The sequence below is a fragment of the Streptopelia decaocto genome (assembly GCF_964273445.1).
Source record: "Streptopelia decaocto genome assembly, chromosome: 1".
In the NCBI taxonomy this organism is placed as follows: domain Eukaryota; kingdom Metazoa; phylum Chordata; class Aves; order Columbiformes; family Columbidae; genus Streptopelia; species Streptopelia decaocto.
This window is the reverse complement of record NC_138663.1, coordinates 31106511-31129404: the sequence shown is the minus strand read 5'-3', so window position 1 is coordinate 31129404 and position 22894 is coordinate 31106511. Positions and strand designations below refer to the sequence as shown.

Sequence of the window (22894 nt, the reverse complement as noted above, 5' to 3'; positions counted from 1 at the left end):
CTAGCTTTCTCATTTCATACCTCCTTCAGGGGTCTTAAATACTTTGTCTGGGCTTGCTGGTCCTTCTCCTTTACCATTAACAACTCTAACATTCAGCTTGTAAGAACTATAGGGCTCCAGCCCTGGCAACATTCCAAAAGTCTTGTTTCCCCTGAAAGTCAAGATCTTTTTTTCTACATGCCGCCTACTCCTTCTCGATAGACTCTGTACTTTCCAGTAGTAAACCTAAAGACAAAAGAAAATCTACAGTGAGCGTTTAGGTGTTCTGATTTTACAAACTCTAAGCTTTTCCAAGAGCATCCATGAATGATAGGAATAACTGTGATTTTAATAAGCTCAGGTGAGACACAGCATAGAGATCCAGAAACAGTCACGTCTACACAACTGGGTGAAGATTATCACCTGCCCGTTCTGCTGGTGCTCAAAGCCAGTTTGACACAAGTTCTGGTTTGGAATGGCATTGCATGTGACAGTTTTCATGTAAGCAAGCCCATCTGAGAGGCAGGACTCACTCACACCATCCATTCTTGCAGTAAGATGTCTGCACTGCTTCCAAACCAGACTTGCACACTGTCACCTTGTTATGTCACACACCTGACCATGCTATTTCCTGTGATGTGGAAGTCAAGTAGATATTTTTAAATGGGAAAGATTTGTCAGGGCTGGAAAAACACACAAGTTCTGAAATACTCTGAGGTTACAGTCATGGAATGAGCTCCCCTTAGGGCCAGGAAGACCATTCCTCCATTTATGTGACAATTAGATCAGACCACAGGGCTGATTCTGGTGTCCATTTTGATCGAGTTTCTGAGAAACTACAGATGAACCTCAGAGGTAATGACCTTGACTGCACTCTCTTTACTACACAGTCTCTCTAGCATGATATTGTAAAGATATTAACAGTTGCCCCTACAGACACTTGTGTTACTCCTAGGATTGTTACTGTCAAATACACCAATGTAAATTTTTCACAGCATAATTTTCATGCATGTATGATCACACACTAAAACTGATAGAGCACTGTAAATAGGTAAAATTCTCATTCAATTTAGGCCAACTGCAAACCACCTCTCTAAATACGGAGGCTTGGATTTCACATATGAATACAAAAAAGGGAACTGTTCAGACTTACAAAGACAAACTAGATAGCTTAAAAAGCAAAGTTACACTAACAACAGCTTTCTATTTTACATGGCTTGAATTAATGTTTTTCAATACCTCCAGCTGTCATTCTGTAGCTCTCATCCTACCAACTAGCACAGAAAGCCATTTACAAGCCAACAAAATTTTGAAGCGTTGGTGCTATTAGTATTGAAATTCATCAGGTATATTTCATATTTTAAGAATTGTTAGCTAGTAACTTTTCGCAATGCATATTATTATGGTTGGGTCATCACTTATCACTGGCCAGGCTGATATTAAAAGAGCTTTAGTAAGGTTGGTTTAATAAGCAGTGATTTGGAAGACGAATATGACAGTAAAAAAGATTGCATCGCATTTTTCACATACTGTATTGAATAACCACTGAAGTCATAACAGGAAAAAATGGCAGAAGTTAACAGCGAAAATAATTCTTTTAAAATTTTCTTCTTATGCTTGAAATGTTTTATAGTACCACAGTACATCAAGTAATGGCTAGATTAATACAAAAGCAAAATATTAGTGATGTGCTGCTAGATATATGTCTTCCTACTTTGTTCATACATTTATCTTCATGATGTGACTCTTTAAAAAGATAACCCTCTCAAAATCTGTTATCTAATGCAACACTGCATCTTGGGCTATCGTCTGAAATAATTTTATTAATTTTAGGAAAGCCTGAGTTTGCTAGTAGGATTTTGCTGATGTGTTTAAAAAGAGACAGTAAATTCAATAACTAAGACACTTAACGCATAATCTACATCCATGAAAAGTTTTCAGCTTATAGTCAGAGAATGCTTTATAAGAATAACTATGCACTGGGTCTTAAGACTTGTCATGCCTTGTCTAGTTTTTAACCTATTTTAGCTTGATTTGGCTGTGTCTGCAAAAACTATTTAAGAAACTTTTGTGGCATCTTCAACTTACTCAGGGATATAGCATTGTCTCACTTGTCCCAGCCATAACAGCAAAACTACTCAGTGATCAGGTATGTTGTCAATCCTGTGGTTTTGAGCTTGTTTTATTTATGATTATTGACTAATTTTAGCTTCAGTTTTGCTTAGCTTTGTGTAATTGTGTGGTTCACCTCCCCAGAGAAAAAAATCATACTGTATAGAGAGAAGGTCTAACACACTAAACAAAAATAATCATGACATGACTAACCCCTTAGATCTGCTGGAGAGGAAAGTATGCAACCAATTAGCAAATACAGGACAGAAAATAACCCTCAGACGCTCCAAGTCTAAGGAAAAATAAATGTCCATCTAAACTTGCAATGATGACAACTCACTGTAACTATGCTTTTGACAGATGAGATCTTAAGGGCAAGTATTTGTGTCTATGGATTTTTTGGTATTCTAAATGATCTTTAACAGAAATTTGGTGATTTGGATTATACACATTAGCATTGCTGTAACTGGATTAATAATAAGGATCAACTTCACTAAATTCTGTTTAATCCTCACATAATGAGCGTTTTCTTTGTGTTGCCTCTTTGTGTGTGAAATACCAGGCTGATAGGAGACCGTCATCTAAGAGATAAACATGTAACAGACTAATAAGTCCTGTTTCTCAGCCGAGTTTATTACCTAGGGCAAAGCACCATGGTAACCTTATATACTTATGCTAGCTCATACAAAACTAGCTTAAGTCTGTCTGGATGGTGGCATTTTGAGCCAGGTAAGTGACATTCACATACTAGGAATTCACATTCATGTGGTAACCAGCTGTAACACACTAAAGTTCAGTTTCAATGCTCTTGAATACTAGTCCTCCATTTGTAGGTATGGTGTACATCTATTCTCCTCCAAATATTCTTTAATATTTTCATTTCTCAAATATTTCTTTTTCCTCCTTTCATTTAAACAGAAGCAGCTCAAATTAGACTGTCTTACAAAGTAACCTAGTTTGAGCTGTGTAACTAGTCTGTTTTGCTAGAATATATTTATTAGTATACTTGCAGAGGAGCAAAGAAGGAATTCTTTTTTATTTTCTTGTGTTGTTGCATAGGAAGGCAGAATATCCTCTCATTCCACTCTTCCCTCTACAATCAAACAGGCTTCTGCAGTTTCCACTCTTCGGTTTCTTCTGATGGGCTTCTAGTACAACCTCTGAAGCAACTTTTGCCATCAGATTTTCCCTGTCCTCCAGGGACACCAGTTCTCCCAGTTTCTAACCTTGAAGTCTTTCTGTCTCCCACTCCCTATTAATCACCGTCTTTTGACTCCAACACAGCTTTCTCAGTTATCATCAAAACCAGCACGTTATCTTACACCAAGTTTCCTTCAATTTTATGTACTCTCCAAATCTTCTGCCGTTTCCTGTCTCTTTAAATTCAGCTTTTAAACTGAGCTTTTTCCTGGCCTCCAAAAGGACATGGCATCCAGCATAAGCTAGCAAGTGGCCAGTTGCTTAGTATTAAAGATGTGATTAATAGCAGAAGGTGAGTAATCTTAGCATTAGACCTAAAAGAGACTCCTACTGAAACTATTTCTCTTTATCCTGTAAGTATCCTTTTAGAATATGATCCGTAAAACTATTATCATTTTTTTCATCTACAGAATGTGTGCAAACTTAATTGTAAACACATCTCATTTTTCTTCAAGGACGATGTCACGAGAGGCTAGTGCTACAAGGCTGGAACATTGCTGAACTTTAAATGAATTCTATCAACGCTATTGCTCTTGTCAGCAAAACTTGTGAGCTCACTGAAAGGCAGGAGTCCTCTTGTGTGTCAGTTACTTCTATGTGGCTACAGTCTCCTATAGGAAGAGTGATCTGCTTTAATAAATGAGGAACAGAAAGCTTTAGACTGCACTTACTTTGTAGCCTTGAAGGTGTCCTCGGACAGTTTTCAGTGGAACTGGGTCCCAATGTACCTTTGCTAATGTGCTGTTAATAACATGAACCTGCACATTGCCTGGAGCAACCATGGGCACTGTGTGGAAAGGATGCAACAAGGACCATGTCAGAGTGAGACACCACACGGACATAATTTTCAGAATGAATCTTTGCATTGCACTCAAGGAGTACCTTGAAGTGTTCCTATGCTAAAAAGCTGACCTCAGCCTTATTGTCTCCAAATTCATTTTAATTAAAAAAATAACTACTATCCCCCTTTTCCAACATTTTAGTATTTTAAATATCCACTTAGGTTATACATATAGTGGCTTCTACTTAGTGCAATTGAGTCAAACTACAAAACTTACAGTCTTCCCCTGAATGTCCAATCACCTCTGATGGCTCTGGTGCATATCCCAGGTCATTCAAAGCTTGTACTTTTATTTCATAGGGAACGAAAGTCGGTGTACCGGACACAATATATTTAGATACATTTGCAACTATAACAGATGTCCATTCATCATCAACATCCTTCTGACGCCAGCTGACTTTGTACTGAAGGCCTGGGCCATTAGATTGAAAACCTTTTAAAGACTAAAATGAGAAGAAATATTTTTAATAACAATCCGAAGCATCTGAAAAATCCAAAGTCACAAAGGAAATGTACTGATTCTTCTTTAGAATTTTGCTGAAAATTGACCACTGTATTCTGTGACAGGGAAGCACTGTTGAAATTTCCAAGCCATGCAATTTAGCTTTTACAGGTCAGTTCAGTTGTTTTTCATTCATTAGTAAAAATCACATTGAAACGTGATCTGGCTAATTCTCATGCAACCATACATTGTGATTTCTGTATACTTTTTTTTTTTTTTTAAGTATTTCTTAAGATGTGGAAAAGGGAAAAACTGTTTCCTAGGCAATGTTTCTTGCCTGGGATGGGAAATTAGTTTACATGGCTCTCCTTGAACTTCTGTCATGATGGTAAGGGCATGATACAGAAAACTTTTCCACAAGTTTCTGATTGAAAGAGTGCAAAATAATTTAATCAACAAGAGTGGAGGGTAGCATTAGAATTGAAATTAGAATGCATTCTAAAAATAAGACTCTGCTTGAGTCAAACCACAATTTACATACTTATGTTTCCTAAATTGGCAGCAAAGCATCCTGTATTAGCAAATTAATGCCTTATCTTGAGAAATCACTCAAGGAAAATACGGCACCTTAATTTTTTATTTGCTTTTTCATACTGCATGCAGCTTTTCCCTGAAAATGAAGATGGGAAAATGTCTGGATTTTACTCTTTTTCAATAATATTTTAAGCAAACAACATGTTGGGTATTCTCATAGTGCATTTGCAGATAGATCATTATTATTATTCTAAAAAAAAATGCTACTCACAGACTTAAAAGCAAATAAATTAAAGCTCCAGAAAACAAACTTACCTCCCATGTTATTACCAAATTATCAGGTTCTGAGCCTATCCCTTGTACATTAGAAGGATTTTCATCAGGGTCTAAAAATAAAATATTTACATGTGAACAAGAATGACTGCTGTTTGCATTCCAAACAAATTCAATGCCATTTATAGTACAAATTAATCACTGCTAAGTCGGAATAATTACTTACTTGCCGATTTTGTCAGGTACTGCTCAGATGGTTCACTTGGCTGACTTCTGCCAATCTCATTGACAGCTATCACACGGAATGAGTAGTTGACATATGGAGACAACTTCAATTTTACTGTTGCCTGAGTTCCAGGAACTTCTGTCTGGTAATGCCATACCCCTGGTTCATGCAGCCCATCTTCATATTCAATCACAAAGTCTGTAAACAGAAATCGAATCCAACTTTATGTCAAAACTTGCAACACCTTCCTAGATCTGAACGAGTTAATCAGAAGGGATTGATCCAATCAACATTTTTAAAAATCAAGGAAACTGAAATATAATTACATAAATGAGAACACAGACCTATAATGTGGATCTCAAAAGTACTGACTAGGTAGAAATGTAATAGAAACACTCTTTTATTATTTGCTCTTCTCAAAAATGCAGCTACCTGCCAGGTAACATATTACAAGTGCTCTCTCTCAGGTACTGGATTTTAATGTAACAGGAACCCTTCAACTATCACAGCAAGACAGTGAGACAAGATTCGAATTTTGATGTAAAAGTAACATTCAGATGTCAAATATATTGATCTTAGCCATATCAAGCTGTCAGTAAGAAGTACCTGTACAGTATTAAAACTCTGAGTATTCCATTTTCCCCAATGAGACTGGATTAGTGAAGAACTATTTAAAGTCAAGAATCAATACTTGAGGAAGTTTTTTGAGAGCACTCTTCAGTATCTTCAAATTAAGTCAAGGAATGTATATTCAGAAGTTAAATTTCTTGGGAGTTCTCTGTGTGAACATTACAATGATCCTACAGAGTATATAACCTCAGGGACAAACATGTTTGTAGAACTCCAAAAAGAAAATAATATTCGTTATCAAAGACAAAAGGACATTTTCTTCAGCTGTGAAGCAGCCAAAAAAGCTTCTGATCTTACGTATGAGATATAAATTTTGAAACACTTAGGAGGAATTGTTAGGATACAGTAAATAAATGGGAGAAGAATGCGTAGTCTGAGTATATTCCATGGAACTTAAAGTTTAGATATATGAAATCTACATGAGTATCAAATCTTTGTATATTGTCTAACAAAAATTTTCCCTATCCCATGTATAGGTGTGGACAAGAGACCAGAATATGATTCAGAATACATCCTGTTTGCACTACTAAAGACATTCTGAGAAGTATCTAGAAAATGCTTTTAGAAGAATACTTACAGTACTACACAGAAAAAATCTACAAGAATTTAAGGAGCCAAGATGTTCAAGAAGTATAAAAGATAAGTACTAATCACACCCTTCTAGACTTAAGGCTTGCAGATTTCATCCTGACCTGAGTAGTAAGAAAGAGGGAGAGCTGGCCCCAAATCCTGCCTCAGTTATAGCTTGTCTGTGTGCTCAGAGATAAAGGTCTTGGGATGGGATGCTTTCTGCACCAAAGTCTTTGTTGAAAAGGTGAAAATCTTACATGCTAATTAAAAACAAACAAACAAACAAACAAATGAGCCCACAAAGTTTTCACTACTGCTTTTTGCTTCCCTAGCAACTAGCATCCTGCCTGCAACTCTACTAAAACAATTTATAGGACACTTCAAGGAAAAATAATCTATTTGAGCTTTCAGAGATTGTAGCATGTCAATCATATTACTTGTGTAAAAGGATCACTCATTATGAAGTGCTATCCTTGAGTCTTGATCTACATTTTGAAATGACAGCAGCAGCAGCACTAATAGGTTTACTTGTGAAAGAAATGCCCTATTTTGCAGGATCTCAGGGGACTATGCAGCAATATAAATTGTATCATAATTAAAACCAGCACTGCTTATAATGAAAAAGTTACCCCGATGAATCTTTCTGAGTCTATAATTTTTTGGAAAACAAACAGTAACATCCTTCCTTCCTCCTAAATTCCCCCTCCATCCTCTCTGCTCAATATAAGCAAGTGTATCTTTCAGCATTCCTCCCTTCTACTAGAAGGAATAACAGCATTAAGACCAATTTCCTGTCTCAAAAGTTTATAGATGTTTATTTTGTATGTGCTAGGGACATGCTTTATTCCTTCAACTATCTAGACAAGTAAAAAAATGATTTTTTTTTTTTACATTATATTTTCATGAAGAATAAACTTCTGTTTTAGCAGCAATGGACAATCCCTAAAGATATTGGTTCTGATGCTATTTCAAATTCATGGGAATTACAAAAGAGATAATGCAAGATGTTAGTAGCTCCCTCCTTCAGAAACATACAACTAATGAGCAAATCTAACCTCCACAAATACATAAGGCTGAATTTTGTCAGACAGAGCTCATATCAGTATCAACTTCTATGTTAACTAGCACAGGTTTTTGGATCAAAACCCCAGCTCTTCAGGGCAGTAAATAAGTTTTTCTGCTTCGCTGTATAGTAGAGGAAGTTCACTGAATTTTTGTTATGTAAATAAATGGCAACTGTAGTGAATGAATTTACCATTCTTCCATGCTGGACACAAAATTTATCTCAGAAGTCTTTGGAATCTGAGGACAGTTAACGTAATGCTGTTAACATGATGCAACAGATACAAACAAACATACTTGTAATGGGACTATTATTTTCATCTCCTGGTATCCACGAGAGTTCAACACTTCTTTCTAGCTGACCTGTCAACTCCAAGTCAAAGGGTGGATTTGGCCGAGCTGTAAATCAAATGAACACACAGCAAACCATCACACCAGAACATGTTGTTTCATCTTTGAAAAAATCCTTACTTTCCAATCAAAAGAATTCCACAAATACAGCAGGGCAGATCTACTCACGTAAGCATGACTGAATGGCCATTAACATGCAATTGCTACAAAACAGAGATAAAATGAAGAACTGATGTATCTGGAAACTTCTATACATTAACAAGAATCTATTTTTGATGTCATCTACACCTGATTGCAGTGTGGTATAAAAATGTAACGAGATGCAAAGAAATATGAAATGCATGTTTGAATGATTATGGGTGATTATCTATTGTAACTATAAATATTTAATAAAACACGGAAAATAAAGAAGCATTCACATTAAAAAATACTTTTCTAAAATCATATGTATTTAGCATATGAATTCAAGACAAGTATAGCTCAAATAAAAAATAAATGCAAGTTGTTAAGTAATTTTTTTGCTGTACTTTTAAAAAGTCCTGAAACACCAAGCAAGCTGACAATGTACATTCTCATAATGCATAAAGATGTAATTGTCCATTCCAAATTGCTGAAAATAATTCATTATATGATTTGTTACACAAAAATCAAGACTAATGAGTAGGTTCATTTAAGAATACATAAGCATTTTCACTCAATGTGATAGGACTTACATAAATGTGCTTAAGTCACTCAAAAGTGTTTCAGGCATACCGTTTGTATTTTAAAATACAAATTCAGAAAAAATGCTACAAAATTAAAGGCTGTATATTGACAAATTTAAGACTGTAGCTGGATGACAGATTTTTTCGGGGAATGTCATCTTTAGTTTTAAAATACTTACTAGCAATCTCATAAAACATAAACCAAACTGTTCAATATAGTCCTATCCATTCTATGAGTGAAGTAAAGTGTACACAAACTATGAAATAAAGTACACCAAGCCTACAAAGAGGTCATTAAAAGCAATGTCAAAACATACCACAATTTGGTTGGTGCAAATTATTTGATAATGAATTATCTTTCAACGAACAGGTGGATTTACCTTTTAGATCTTTCATTTGTTATCTAACTAATTTCCGTTACAGTGTTCTCTATGAGAAAACCACTATGACACTGTAACAAACCTTAATTAACAATAATTTATCTCTGAAAATTATTTATTTCCTAAAATACAAAGCAGCCTGCACTGTAAAATTCCTAAGTCCAGTACTCCACTAATGAACCAGTTGGTAAAACAGAATGAAACCACAACACACAAACACAATCACAGGAAAAAGGGGGAGAAAAAAACAAAACCAAAAACAACTGTTGCACTTTGCAATAGGCAAATGAGAAATATATCTGGCAGATGATGTAAAAAGAGAACTTCGTATTAGTTTACCGTAAATGATAGCTGGAGTTGGGGGAGCAGCTGAAAAGAACATTAATATAAAGGATTTAATCAATTAGTAGCCAAAGAAACAGAATATTGTAGGTAAAGACTATAATTATTAGAGACAAAGAGAAGTTAACTTATTTGGAGTAAATTAGAGTAAATTTTCAATAATACATTGATAATTTTTCACTGAAAAGTTATAAAAGTACTTGAATTTTTATCCATTTTTAAATAAGGATCAAGATCAAGATCAAGATCAAGATCAAGATCAAGAAAATAAAGAAAGTAAGCAATGCTATAAAAACTTTTAAATAAGTACTAGACATTTGGCATGTGTCATTCCTGGATAAGAATAAGATCACAAAACCATTTTAAACCACAAGCATACTTGACTTTGAATATCAGCTTGAATTCAAGTAACAGGACACCTACTTCAATCTTTCTTACGAATTGGGACAAGGAGCAAAGTAATATATTTTACAACAATTTGCAATCATAGAAACTTAACAGAGAGAACTTATTAAAAATAAAATCCTTGAGGTCATACAATCAAGCATGCTCAGTCTTTCTGAAGTATAATTTAGCTGCAAAAGAGATTACTGAGATAACATGTTTATGTTCAAGTACTCTGCAATTTGTAATCTACTGTGTTAGCTCAGACATGATCCAAATTAAAAGCCTATATAGCAGGAAAATGAATGTGTCCTGCAGCTGCTGGACCGTTTTGTAAGTAGATGATTCAAAGGCAAACTTTAGGTTAAGACTGTATCTTAAAAAAACTGAAACACATTTACAAATAGGTGACATTTCCCTTATCCTGTCCTAGAAATCAAAACTATGTTTGTGCTTTCCATGCTGTTTTCATACTTAACAGTAATTAAACACAGTTCCGCTATCATAAAGTTTGAGAGTATTCTTACCAACAACAGTAAGCACAGCACTGGCTGAAACACTGTCCAGAGTAGTATTAACTATGCAAGTGTATGTTCCATCATCTTTATCAGTTACATTCATAATGGTCAAGTTGTCTTTACCAACTAGAAACCTGTAAATACAACAGATTCAGCCACTGATTTTGCAAAAACGGGTACTAAGAAACTTGCATAAGATATTACCAAATCCCATTGACTTATGTATTTCAGCAAATACCTAGTCAGCAATAATAATAGTGAGCTATGAGAGATGTTAGCCTTTTCTACATTGCTCCTGACCATCTTTCAACAGTAACTGTCTATCCTAATGTGGTTTTTCTTTCCAAATATACTCAAACAACTTTTAATTATCTGTGAGCTAGAGAAAAACAGTCTTCCATTATCTCTTTGGCTTCTTCTGCCAATTATCTTCTCCTTACAATTGCTATACATGACCACTGTACACAACTAAAAATTTTTACATCTAATTTTATTTTGAATTCTATCTCAATATTTGTACCACACTAGGTGAGTCCTTTAGTCATCAAGTATGGGGTAGTGCTGATATTTGTCAATCATCTTTAGAAAATTTCAACAGGTCAATATGTTCCTTTCAAAATTTAGGAAAAGGAGCGCACAAAAGAAATCAGAAATTTAAAAATAAAGGAAAATTATTTTGTCCATACCTTTCATCATCTGGCAGTGCATCATTGTCCTTCAACCATATAACTGTTGGTAATAGCGTAGAATCATGTTTTATTATACACTCAAATGAAACTTGGCCGTATCTCTGAATCACTTTGTATTCTGGCTGTTTAATTATCATAGTTGGATCTGAAATATAAAATGACTATTAGACATTTAGAAAGTCTGAAATTCTACACTAACCTGTGATGATAGAGTGATGAATTTCTTACCTTTAACTTCCAGATGAACCTCATTTTGTATCTTTCCTAATTCATTCCTTGCTACACACGTGTATGTACCAGTACTATCCTTCTGAGCCACTGGAATTTCCAAGGTTCCATTATCATGGAAAATGTATTCATTTCCACGCAAGATGCTACCTTTCACTCCCTTAAACCTTTTTATAAAAAAAGTATTATCATTATCCAACATCATAGTTAAATTCTGTTGTATTTTATTATCAGAAAATGCAAACTTGAGACTGCCACATTAGAAAACACAGACAGAATCACATAATAAAATTTAAACTTGATTCTGTGGGGATAACTTAACTGTTAAGTATCCGTAATATTTTACAGTGTATTATAATCAGCATAGATGTAAAAATAAACTATTTTAAAATCGTAAACAGAGTAAGAGTAGTTTAAAGGATTTAAATGTCTGTTTCCATAGAATATAACAGGCTATTTTTATATAACTTAATTGTAACAGCTACAGCTTACCATTCAATTTCAGGCTTTGGTGAACCAAAATAAGCACAGTCCAGCAATGCGGGACTATCTGCGATGACTTGATACAGTTTATTAGCAGTAGTTAGAATTCTTGGTGGCTCAGCTGAAAAGACAAAGATATCTGGATATAGATACCAAGATGCAAATACAGAATACTAAGACATCAAGAATGGCCTAAATAATGATATATTAACATCCTTCTCTGAAGTGATTTCTGGTCTCAGTCGAGGTCCAAATATGTTCTACTGCCTGAGGAAACATTAGTGTATGAGAAGTATCTTGTGAAAAACAAATGCTTCTTCCCTATGTTCAAGTAAAAGGGATGTGCACCAGAGGCAGTTATTTCATTTGGAAAATTTAGATTAGAATATGCTTCAAGAAAAGAAACTCCTGGGAACAGACTGAACTACATAATTTCAAACAAACCTGCAGGCAGAATGAAGGTAAGATGTATTTTTGGTGAAACACCTACATTTTTTAAAGGAACCATGGAACCAAAGTGAATTCTTTCATTTAACAGACAGTGTCCCTCAAACAAAAGATCTGCCAGTTCCTGTGGGTAAGTCTTTAAAGGCCTTTCTGCCCAGGATTTTGCTACTAGCTTTGTAAAATTCAGCAAAAACAATTGAAGAGGCCACAATATCTTGTAACTCGAAACCTATTCTTGGGAGGCCTTCAAGACAAATGCATAAATATGTCCCTTTGCAATACCCATTTAGAGATCATCTATTTAACTGATTCAAAACACCCACAATCAATGAGAGTATACTGAAACATACTAGTGCAAGGAATATTAATTCCTGTCTTATTTGTCACGTTTTCATTTGCTAGATTTACATAAACAAACAAACAAATAAGAGTGAAAATTTCTTCCAAGTTTTCCCCAGCTTTTACAACTATCCTTGCTACTTAGAAACAGTGAAAGTAAAATTCAGGAATAACCTACAAAACCCAATGTATGTACATCCTCACCTTTGAAAGGGCTCAGGAAATACACCCACTCCCACTGATGACCTTAAGCAAGACCTGAGCATGCAATTGTGTTCAGGAGACAACTGAATACACAAGAAAACCGAAAAATGTAAAATCTATTTCTTACCCAGAACATTGACAAAAGCATTTGCTAGCAAGTATCCATATTCATTAGAAGCATTGCACTGATAGACAGCACTTGACCTTTCTTGCACATGTGAGAAAATAATGGTATCACCATCTACCTTTCTGCTAGGATCTTCTGGGGCAACTGTTGGTGTAAAGAAAAAGAAATATTGTTTTCCTTAAACTGCTGTTGGATGAGAAGTTTCATACTTCTGAAAAGAAGAAACAATTTGAAATAGCAATATAACCTTTCTTCTATTTTCCTGGTGGCTGTTCACTGATTAAGATCTGAATTTCAATATGATTAAGAAAGTTACTCCAGTTCTACAAATATTTAACTCGAGATGGCAGAGTTCCTGTTTTCTGAGTTTTCTTTTCTTGCTGTTTATTTTTCAAGGAAGCGAAGCTGAGATAATATTTTGCATGTATTACAGAGGAAAAATGCTGATATGACAAGATTCAGGCAAATATAGGCAATATCTAGAAAAAAATAAGGCAATATTTCTGAATGTCAAAAGAAAATTATGTCAGAATGACACTGGAACTTTACCATCCTCTGTGACTTAAAGGTTTCAGCTTTCCAGTCAGCTGTTATACCATAAATAGTTATCCAAATATTATAAACAGAGCCTTACTCAGTTGAAAATTATCTCAGAGTAAAACAGAAGTAATTATTTCACACAAAATCGAGTCTTCACAAGAGCCATGATAGTAATTCAGTAGGTGGCACTCTTTCCCTTTCATAAGAATTCTACAACGCATTTTCCTCAACCGTTCTGTAGTAGCCTGAGCTGTCGAACAGCTCTTGCAGCTCAGAATGAACGAGAATATAACTGAAAATAAAATTCTGAGATATTATTGAAGAATAATAGCGGTCAGTTATGATACATCTGGATGTAGTCAGAGAGCTAGAACAGAGAAAAAACAGCTTGTAGCACTGTACTACGCAAAAATGCACAAACTATAGCTTAGTATTTTAAGTAAATATTAAATCAAAACGCCTCAATGTATTATTAATATTGAAACTTAATGGTGAAATTATTTATATAGTAATATTAAAAATAAATGCATATATGCATAAATAAGTGCATCATGGTTTGGCTGCATCATCAAAATTTACACCTGTATATATTAATAGAACTTGAGGAAATAAGTATAATATTATTCCATATATTCCATATAATATAATTTCTAATTTCTTTGGATTCCCAGAAAAGATTAACTAAATTAACATCAATTTTTTAAGTGGCAAAGCCACTTTTTATTCAGCAATATCTCAGTACTCATCTGTAAAGAAAAATGGGGAATTTCTCCTTCATTTTCTCAAATTTGCTGAAGTATCTGTTACTGATTTCCCTAAGAGAGAAGAATGAAAGGGAACAGATGAAGGAGACCACAGTTCTGTGATCCTGCTTAAGGGTATCTCCATTTTGGGTGAACTTTAATGCCACTTTACAGGTAAAGTAACAACATCGATTTCCAAAAAGATGCCTCAAACCCAGTTTTCAACTCAATTTTTAACTCTTATCTTCCATCACTTTGAGTTCAAATTAATATCACAGAATCAAAGATTTCAGAAAGGAAGAAAAAGGTACTACTGGAATTTTAAATGCTTATTCTCTGGGCTTCTGGATTGCTAGCACTTCTTTTTCTCCTGTTTTGCTTATTTGTGTTCCATGTTCCCCATTGCTTCCTATTCTATGTAAATGTCATTTTCATTAAAAGATTCATGGTCTGCAAATAGACGGAGCAGGTGAGTCGCCCAGCAGGCAGACCAGTCAGCTGTGAGCAGTGGTCTGTCTCTGCATACAAATCACCATTAAATGGAAAATATGCAGTCACCCTCCCAGGAGGTAGATCAGCCCACAGCTCCCCCCAGCCGACATCTGTAATGGGTGCACGGACTCCCCTCTTACACTCGCTCCCATACATAACACCCTACATGCTGTTGGTAGGGCCCCTCCAGAGAGGTGGATGCCATTGTTTGAACCCTCTATGAAGAAGGAACTGGATCTTAAAATGATGATCTAACCATTAACTATCATTAAAAGAAGGGAAGCATCTTCCCTTCCCAGTGACGTACTTTAGGAAAATAAGAGATATTCCCCTTCAGTTATTATAAGGAAAAGAGGTAGGTGCCTGTTCTCAGAAAAGGGTTTCAACTGTGGGTCCTAAGAGTTAAAAAAACAACAACAAACCTCCAAAACAAAACAAAAACAACAACAACAACAAAACCCAACCAAAACCAAAAACCAGTCCAAACCTGAGGAAAACATCCTGTTAGTCAGTGCTTCCTTTTGACTGGTCTAGCTACCTGCACGCTGAAGGGCACTGATTTCAGAAAGCTCTCTGCTGAGACTGGCATCTCTTCAACAGTCTGTCTTCTGACACACCTTGTCCTCCCACGCAACACAAACAGAACCTACACGTCTATGCTTATGTGCTATGCTGTGTTTTGCAGTGCAACCAAAAAGTTAGACACTGTATCATCCAGCTGCTTTAATAATAAGCGCACACTGCTGCACTCACACACAGAATGGCTGAGGTCAGAAGGGACCACTGGACGTCATCTGGTCCAACCACCTGCTCAAGCAGGGCCACCTACAGCCAGCTGCCCAGGACTGTGTCCAGATGGGGGAAGGATCACTTCTCTTGCCCTGCTGGCAATACTTTTGTCTAATGCAGCCCAGGATATTAGCCTCTTTGCCACAAGGGCACATTGCCGTCTATGCTACTTTCCAGGTGGGTGGCCCCCAACATGCACTACTGTATGGGGTTGTTACTCCGCAGGTGCAGGACTTCGCACTTCTCCTTCTTGAACCTCAAGAAGTTCTTGTCAACCCACTTCTCCAGCCTGTTGAGATCCCTCTGCATGGTAACATGACCCTCTGGTGTATCAGTTACTCTTCCCAGTTTTGTGTCATCAGCAAACTTGATGGGGGTACACTCTGCTCCATCATCCAGATCACTAGCAAAGACATTAAACAGGACTGACCCCTGGGGGATCACCACTAGCTACTGGCTTCCAACTAGACTTTATGCCACTGATCACCACTCTCTGGGCCTGGCCGTTCAGTGATTTTTCTGTCTACCTCACTGTCTGCTTATCCAGTCTATACATCAACAGCTTGTTATATTTTTGCAACAGGGGATCTTATGGGAGACAGTGTCAAAGACCTTCCTGAAGTTCAGGTAGACAATATCTACTACTGTCCCCTCATCAACCAGGCCAGTCATTTCATCATAGAAATTTATCAAGTTGGTCAAGAGTAACTCCTCCTTGGTGAAGCCACACCAACTATTCCTGATGGTTTTTATTGTCCTTAATATGCCTGGGAAGGGTTTCCAGGGTTAGCTGCTCCACGCCCTTCCCAGGGATCTAGGCAAACCTGACCAGCTTGTAGTTCCATGAGTTCCCCTTCTTGCTCTTCTTGAAGATAGGAGTAACATTTGCTTTCCTTCAGTCTTTGGGTGCTTCTCCCAGCTACCATGATTGATCAAAGATTGCCTTGCAATGACACCTGCCAGCTCCCTCAGCACTTGCAGGTGCAACCCATCAGGGCCCACGGACTTATGCTTGTCCGGTTTGCTTAAGTATTGCCAGATGTGATCCTCTTCCACCAAGGGTGCATGTTACTCCAGCCTTTCTGCCTGGTCTATGTGACCTGGAATTCCTGAAGGCTAGTCTTGCTAGTAAAGACTGAGATAAAGAAGGCATGAGGTACTTCAGCCATCAGCTGGGCCACTCAAGCACTGCTTGTTTGCCTTTACCAGGATTCTGAGGACATTACAGGATGGCTGCACAAAAAGGGGAAAATGCTTTTGACACATTTGACAAATCTGAATGTGGAACTGATAGGGAAAGTAGCAAGGAATTAGGTAATGCTTAAAATGAGTTTGTATTATACAATTGGGGTAACAAGTGATGAGGATTAGTTATAGGAGTTCTGCTGCTGTAACAGGCAAGTGAACATGTGTCCTGTAACAACCAAAATTTAGTCCCAGTAACACCGAGTCTCAGCTTATGAATGTGGCTACGTCCTTTCTGGACAAAGACCTGATTGCTCGGCTTCACTTAATTTTTCCATCAATTCATATAATAAGACAGCTTTTTGACCCTATAGCTACACACAGCATATTCCTGTACAGAGAAGGTATAGCTGCCATCAGATATTTTTGTCACAGTTAGTCATCAACACCCTAAAAATCTTCTGTTGATCTGAACACATACTTCCATCTGTTTCATAAACTTTAGACAGCCTAGGCAATTACTTTTGTCAGTATGTTTAAATAACCATTATGGCACCATTATTACTTTTTTTTTCCTGGAAAAAAAGGCAGAACGAGATGTGCTCTCTGCTTAATCCAGATTTTGTTGCAATATTTTACCCTATTGTGTTGAAGAATTTAATTTTCCTGATCAATTTTAATTGCTGGTCACTGTATATTTATGCAAATTCAGGAAGCGAAACAAATTGAAGAACAGAACAACTGTCAACTGATGATGCAGTATATAATAGAATGTTATCTGTCCAAATAAATGATACGAACTTCAGCCCAATCTGTAAGAAAGATACATATTTGGGGCAGAAAATTATTCAGACATGAAATTGTCCTACCGACTTTAAATTCTTTAGCTTAAATCTTTAAGCTCGGTGTAAAACTGAAAAAAAAAAATCCATTGCTTTTAGCTGTGGGGTTTTTTAGCTTAAACATAAAAAGCAAGTTTTTATTGTGAGAGTGGTCAGACCCTGAAACAGGATGCCCAAAGAAGAGACGGAGTTTGTCCTTGGAGATAATCAGCATCTGTTTGGACACAGTCCTGACCAACCAGATGCAGATAACACCCTGCTTCGAGCAGGCAGGTTGGACGAGATGTTCCTTTCACCCTCAGCTATGCTAGGATAAAGTGGTTTTAAAATAACCTAACAAACAATGTAGACTGAAAATAATTCACTGGGAAGAAGGTATAAACCTTTGATTGTGATTCTGTAATTTGCTATTGTTTGTAAAAAAAAGCTAATAATGTGAAATTAATTGTTCCTGAAATCAGAGTTCCTTACACTGATCCCACATTCTGAAACACAACAAAGTGAATATGAGATCCAGCTGATCTCAGAAGTTCTCAGAGGGCACTGACCTAGAGTGATTTCTGTTGCTTGAGAAGTGTGATGTAACTTAAGGTAGTGCGTATTTTTTTCCAGAAGCATGTTGTGGATTTCAATCACTGTTTGTAGGATATGTGAGTACTAACTGTTTCTCCTCTACAGTGAAAATGCCTATGCCATCCTCAGATACTGTACTAGAGATTCCCTCTGGCTGAAAACAAGCTGGAAAAGAAAGGAACAAAATGACTTGACTGGTTTTCCCTGTATCAGTGAGAATACATACATCTTTGGCATGTGTAAAAGCTAACCTTACCTAGATCAGTTAACTGTCACAGAAAGACATAGTGAAAACAGAGAACAATTTCTCTTTAGAAAGAGCAGAAATATTCATTACTGTTTTTAGACGTCTGCATCTTCTTCACCAAATCAAAATTATGAACCAAAAGTAATCAATCCTCCTATGCATTCACAGTGACTATATATGAATGTTGGAAAACAAAGTCTGTTGTTTAAGTGTTATAGTGCTTAGTCACTCATTTCTTTAGTAAAGCTGAGTTATCGTTTTGCATCAATAGCAGAGTATTAGTTTCTCAGAGAAGCTGAGACAATTATTTGACTTAGATTTTATACTGAACATCTGTTGCTGTAGTTCTGTTTTTACTACAATTCTCTCCTTAAGTTTATGCACAAATAATAGTGAATGTAAACAGGAGCATGAGTTCAGTAGTGGCTCTTAAGCTATGATTTTCAACAACTCTAACTTCAGAGATAACTTTGAAGATCCTCTTATTAAGGAAAAATATCTAGAAAGCAAAGACAGAAAATTAGGGGTTTTTTTTCTGATATGAATGTAGAAACATAAGGACCTTGTATAGTGATGCTTGTGTATGCTTTTCAAGTTCTGACAGGATCACAGGATCGCTTGTATTATAGTACACTAGAAGTATCTTATTCTTCCTGACCTGATTCTTCCTCCAAAAACTCAAGTTCATGAGTAATTTATTAATACAGTAACCATTTCCAAAACTAGACAAGTCTTTATGTGGTTAAATCTAACTAGAGTTGAATGACTGAAACAGGATTTTTTAAGAATTATTTGCATAATTTGGGAAATCTGTTTTCAGATAGATTAGCTATGACAATATGAGAATGTGATAGAAGCAGAACTTAACATTATCAACCAACCAACTAAGAAAACTGGGAGGAATATACAGGGGAATATACATTGAAGTGGCTTGATAACATGACAAGTCCTTTACGGAGAGACTTGGGTCTCTGTAGATCATAAACCATATGGTCTATGAATGAGCATCCAGTTAACATCCTTCTGGCTGCAGCTGACTTGCCCCTTAACATTTTAGAGCTCAAATCAGGGACTATTATGCATGACAGTCCCATTCTCTCAGATCTCTAATCATATTATCTAAGTAACATATTATGTATTTAGAGAATGATGACTAGAATCCCTTTTTCTTCTGGCGGGGTGGGGAAGGGGTGGCAGTGGAGAGGGCTCTGGAGGCTATGCTTTCAGAGTTGAACACAAAACTGGTAGTGAAATAGCAAGGGTGAGCAGTATGGTGCATCAGATACTTGAGAACCTATAGGGTCAAATCAAGACCGAACCTAAGTAAGAAAAACAAGGAACTTAAGTAATCCGGTTTTGCCTTGCTCTGCTCCTTCCAGTGAACTGACAAAGACTTAATTCTGGAAGAGACGGGACATGGAAGAAGATGCCATTTTCCTTTTTTTTACCAATCCCACTTGTTCCTCAGCAAAATATTTTCCTGTGATCAATGAAATCCTTGTTTCCTAGTTTCTGATTCTGATAGTACTATTACCTCCAAAGGAACAGCAGGTTACTACCTTCACTAGCCAAAACCATCCTTGTGCAGAATAAAAAAACCCTGATTATCGCAGGTTTTCCTATCCGCTGCAGTTCCTAGGCCAGATGCACAGTGTAACGCAAGGACAGCAGAAGCGGTGGATAAACGCCTGCCCTGGCAGTCTTCTCTCCCAGACAGAACTCCTCAGGTCATCAGAGTCCAGCAGATTTCTCCCCACCCTGCCATGGCTGCAGTGAACAGCTTGTGTGTGTACTCACAGGGAGCATGATGGATGACAAATCTCTGAGCCAGGGATTATCAGGGCCTTTCATGAAGGAAATCTAAGGGCTAATGTTTCTCCCTTAAATTCAAAGTGATTACTAATGGACACTAACAAAAACCTCAGATTCAATGTGAAATGCGATATAAACAAGTGAATAACATGCCTTTCTGTGTACTACTTTGTATAAATCTAAGTGTGTGTATTTAATATTTAATAGCTCATCATGAACTATAAACCACTGAACCAATAAATTAGTCTTTTGTGCAGTATTTGCAATGCCTTTCTGAAGTCCAATTATGAAAGCGCTTCCCCTTCCCAATTAATCGGGGTTGTTACTTTCTTAAAAGTTGAGATACTTTATGCATGGTTTCCCTTTTGTAAAACCATGCTGAATATCTAAGCTGTAAAACACAACGGATTATGCAGCAGTATAAATAATGCAGATCTTGAGTGTTAATTGAAGCACAAGGCAAGGCAGAGTCATGGCCTGAACTTTCAATTGCTACTTGCCAAAGTAATTCTAATTGACCTCAATGGGACTGTGCATGTGAGTTCAAATTACTCCTGTGAGTAAATACTAGGAGGTTAGGTCCTCATCACTCCAGTATGCCTGAAGCAGCTTGCTCTTCGGACATGCTGGAGTTTTTAAGCATTATTGCTGAAGAAAATTAATTAAAATATTTCTTTTTACCCCGATTAATGTAAACTGGAACAAAATTTACACCATTACAATTTTTCTTCATAGGTGTTTAAGACATACTAAATTTTTCTTTCTTCTTTCCTTTTCCCTTTAGGTATTTAAGCCTCACCCTTTGACTGAGATATGGACAAATGGTTTGTTCTTCAGCATTCCTCCTTCCTTGTCTGACACTATTATGGAAAAACAAAACCAGAAGAATTAAGCATTTCCCAGATGCACTTTCCAATAGAAAATTAAAGTATTGCAAACAGATTACTGGGCCACAGGAGGCACATTGTGGGATATACGATGACAGCAGGGCTTTGAAATTCAAATGTAGCATTTTTTTGTTGGAAATCCTGCCATGGGTGTAGCTCTCTCAGCACTGCCCTGAAGCTGAAACAGCTGCTTTAGTTTCCTTTTACAGTGATTTACTAATCATTCAGTTGGAAAAAGAGGGGTTCAATTTCATAATATAGTAACAAGTGAACTGTACTTGGTAGTTTCCAGACCAGCTTCTGATAAATCAGAATAACACAAAATCACACGAATCTGAAGAACTGCACTTTCTGTGATCACGATGTATCTCTTTTTTAGATGCCCTGACAGACTCAGTGTAGTGGAGCATCCAGTAAACTTGCACTTAAATATTTAAGGTGGATAAAACTTCAGCTTTTCTCAGCAGTGAAAGTGATCTTTAAGACAAAGCTGAGCTCGTGAGTTATTTATTTCCTATGTTCTTTCCTCCTTTTTTATCCCCCCTCCCCCCCTGCCACTCTAGTTGAGTGGGTAATTTAATTAAAGTCTCTTAATTTTTACTGAGTTCCCTTCAATAAGACTCTGTGTACTGATTCCTCAAGGCCAGCCAGCCAATATATGCTGCCCTTTTATTTGGGAAATTCGGTGGCATCCTGCAGCTGCTTCTGAAAACTCTCTGTTTCTTAATGTTTTACTGCCATCCTGCAAGAACGCAGAACACGTCATCGCTTTTCTGGAAAATGTACTTGTCATTTGAACAGCACGTCCCACAGCTTTGACAAGGAAGCAGTGTAAGGCAAAGGTGGATCTGATAGCCAGGTGAAAAAGATTTTACCAGTCAGGAGGCCTGAAGAGCTAAACTCTCAGGACAGCAGGATAAAAACCTCCTCAAAACCGACCAAAAAAAGTTAATGGTAAATAGTAAAGAAGATCAGACCACTCAAAACTAAGAAAGGAAAGAGCAGGACAGTTACTAAACTTTGATTATAATGCATGCATCATATTTACAAACAATATATACACACTACAAAATCACATCAATATTTTCCTGTTTTCCTGTAATACCATTGTTTGATGAGGTGATTGATGTCAGCTTATATAACTTGTTTAACCAATGGATACTTCTAATTTTAAATCTCAGGCTAGTTATCTCAACTTACATTTAATTAGAATTCTTGAAACAGGTTCTTTGCTAAATATTTCTATCTGTTTCAATATATACCCCTACTTTTCCCCAAAAAGTTGCATATTTTTCCCTCCAGTTCAGTTTAATCTCTCCTATATCCCACATATTTTGAATATATCTAATGAGGGTTCTCATTTACCTGTTGCTATTTCCTAGATTCTCACTGTAGAGAATCCTCCTCCATGTCCCAAACTCTGTGACATTTACTTCATGGACAGACTTAAACATCTCCTGAAACTCCTGAAAGTTACACTGTCATACTTTCAATAGGTCAGGACAGACCAATATTTTAGAGCCCATTACCTCTCACCAGTCAACAGGGTAGGTTGTCTGCTGGTCTGTTTTTATAGAATCATAGAAAACACAGAATAGTTTGGGTAGGAAGAGACCTTCGAAGGTCACCTAGTCCAACCCCCCTGCGATGAGCAGGGACATCTGCAACTAGATCAGGTTGCTCAGAGCCTCATCCAGCCTGGCCTTGAATATCTCCAGG

General features: G+C 36.7%; 1 protein-coding gene across 7 annotated transcripts in view; it reads right to left on the bottom strand.

Moving 5' to 3' along the window:
- The window catches only part of NRCAM (neuronal cell adhesion molecule), a gene marked incomplete at both ends in the record, with an annotated part of 69616 nt that overhangs the window by 30175 nt on the left and 16547 nt on the right, over nucleotides 1-22894 (bottom strand). For all 7 annotated transcript variants that reach the window (XM_082070379.1, XM_082070376.1, XM_082070377.1 and 4 more), the window contains 11 exons: nucleotides 21-225; nucleotides 3963-4078; nucleotides 4350-4575; nucleotides 5424-5494; nucleotides 5608-5805; nucleotides 8167-8268; nucleotides 10558-10682; nucleotides 11235-11382; nucleotides 11466-11632; nucleotides 11958-12069; nucleotides 13066-13209. In XM_082070379.1, the coding sequence (XP_081926505.1) occupies nucleotides 21-225; nucleotides 3963-4078; nucleotides 4350-4575; nucleotides 5424-5494; nucleotides 5608-5805; nucleotides 8167-8268; nucleotides 10558-10682; nucleotides 11235-11382; nucleotides 11466-11632; nucleotides 11958-12069; nucleotides 13066-13209 (1614 nt within the window). The remainder of the gene's footprint in view (nucleotides 1-20; nucleotides 226-3962; nucleotides 4079-4349; nucleotides 4576-5423; nucleotides 5495-5607; nucleotides 5806-8166; nucleotides 8269-10557; nucleotides 10683-11234; nucleotides 11383-11465; nucleotides 11633-11957; nucleotides 12070-13065; nucleotides 13210-22894) is intronic.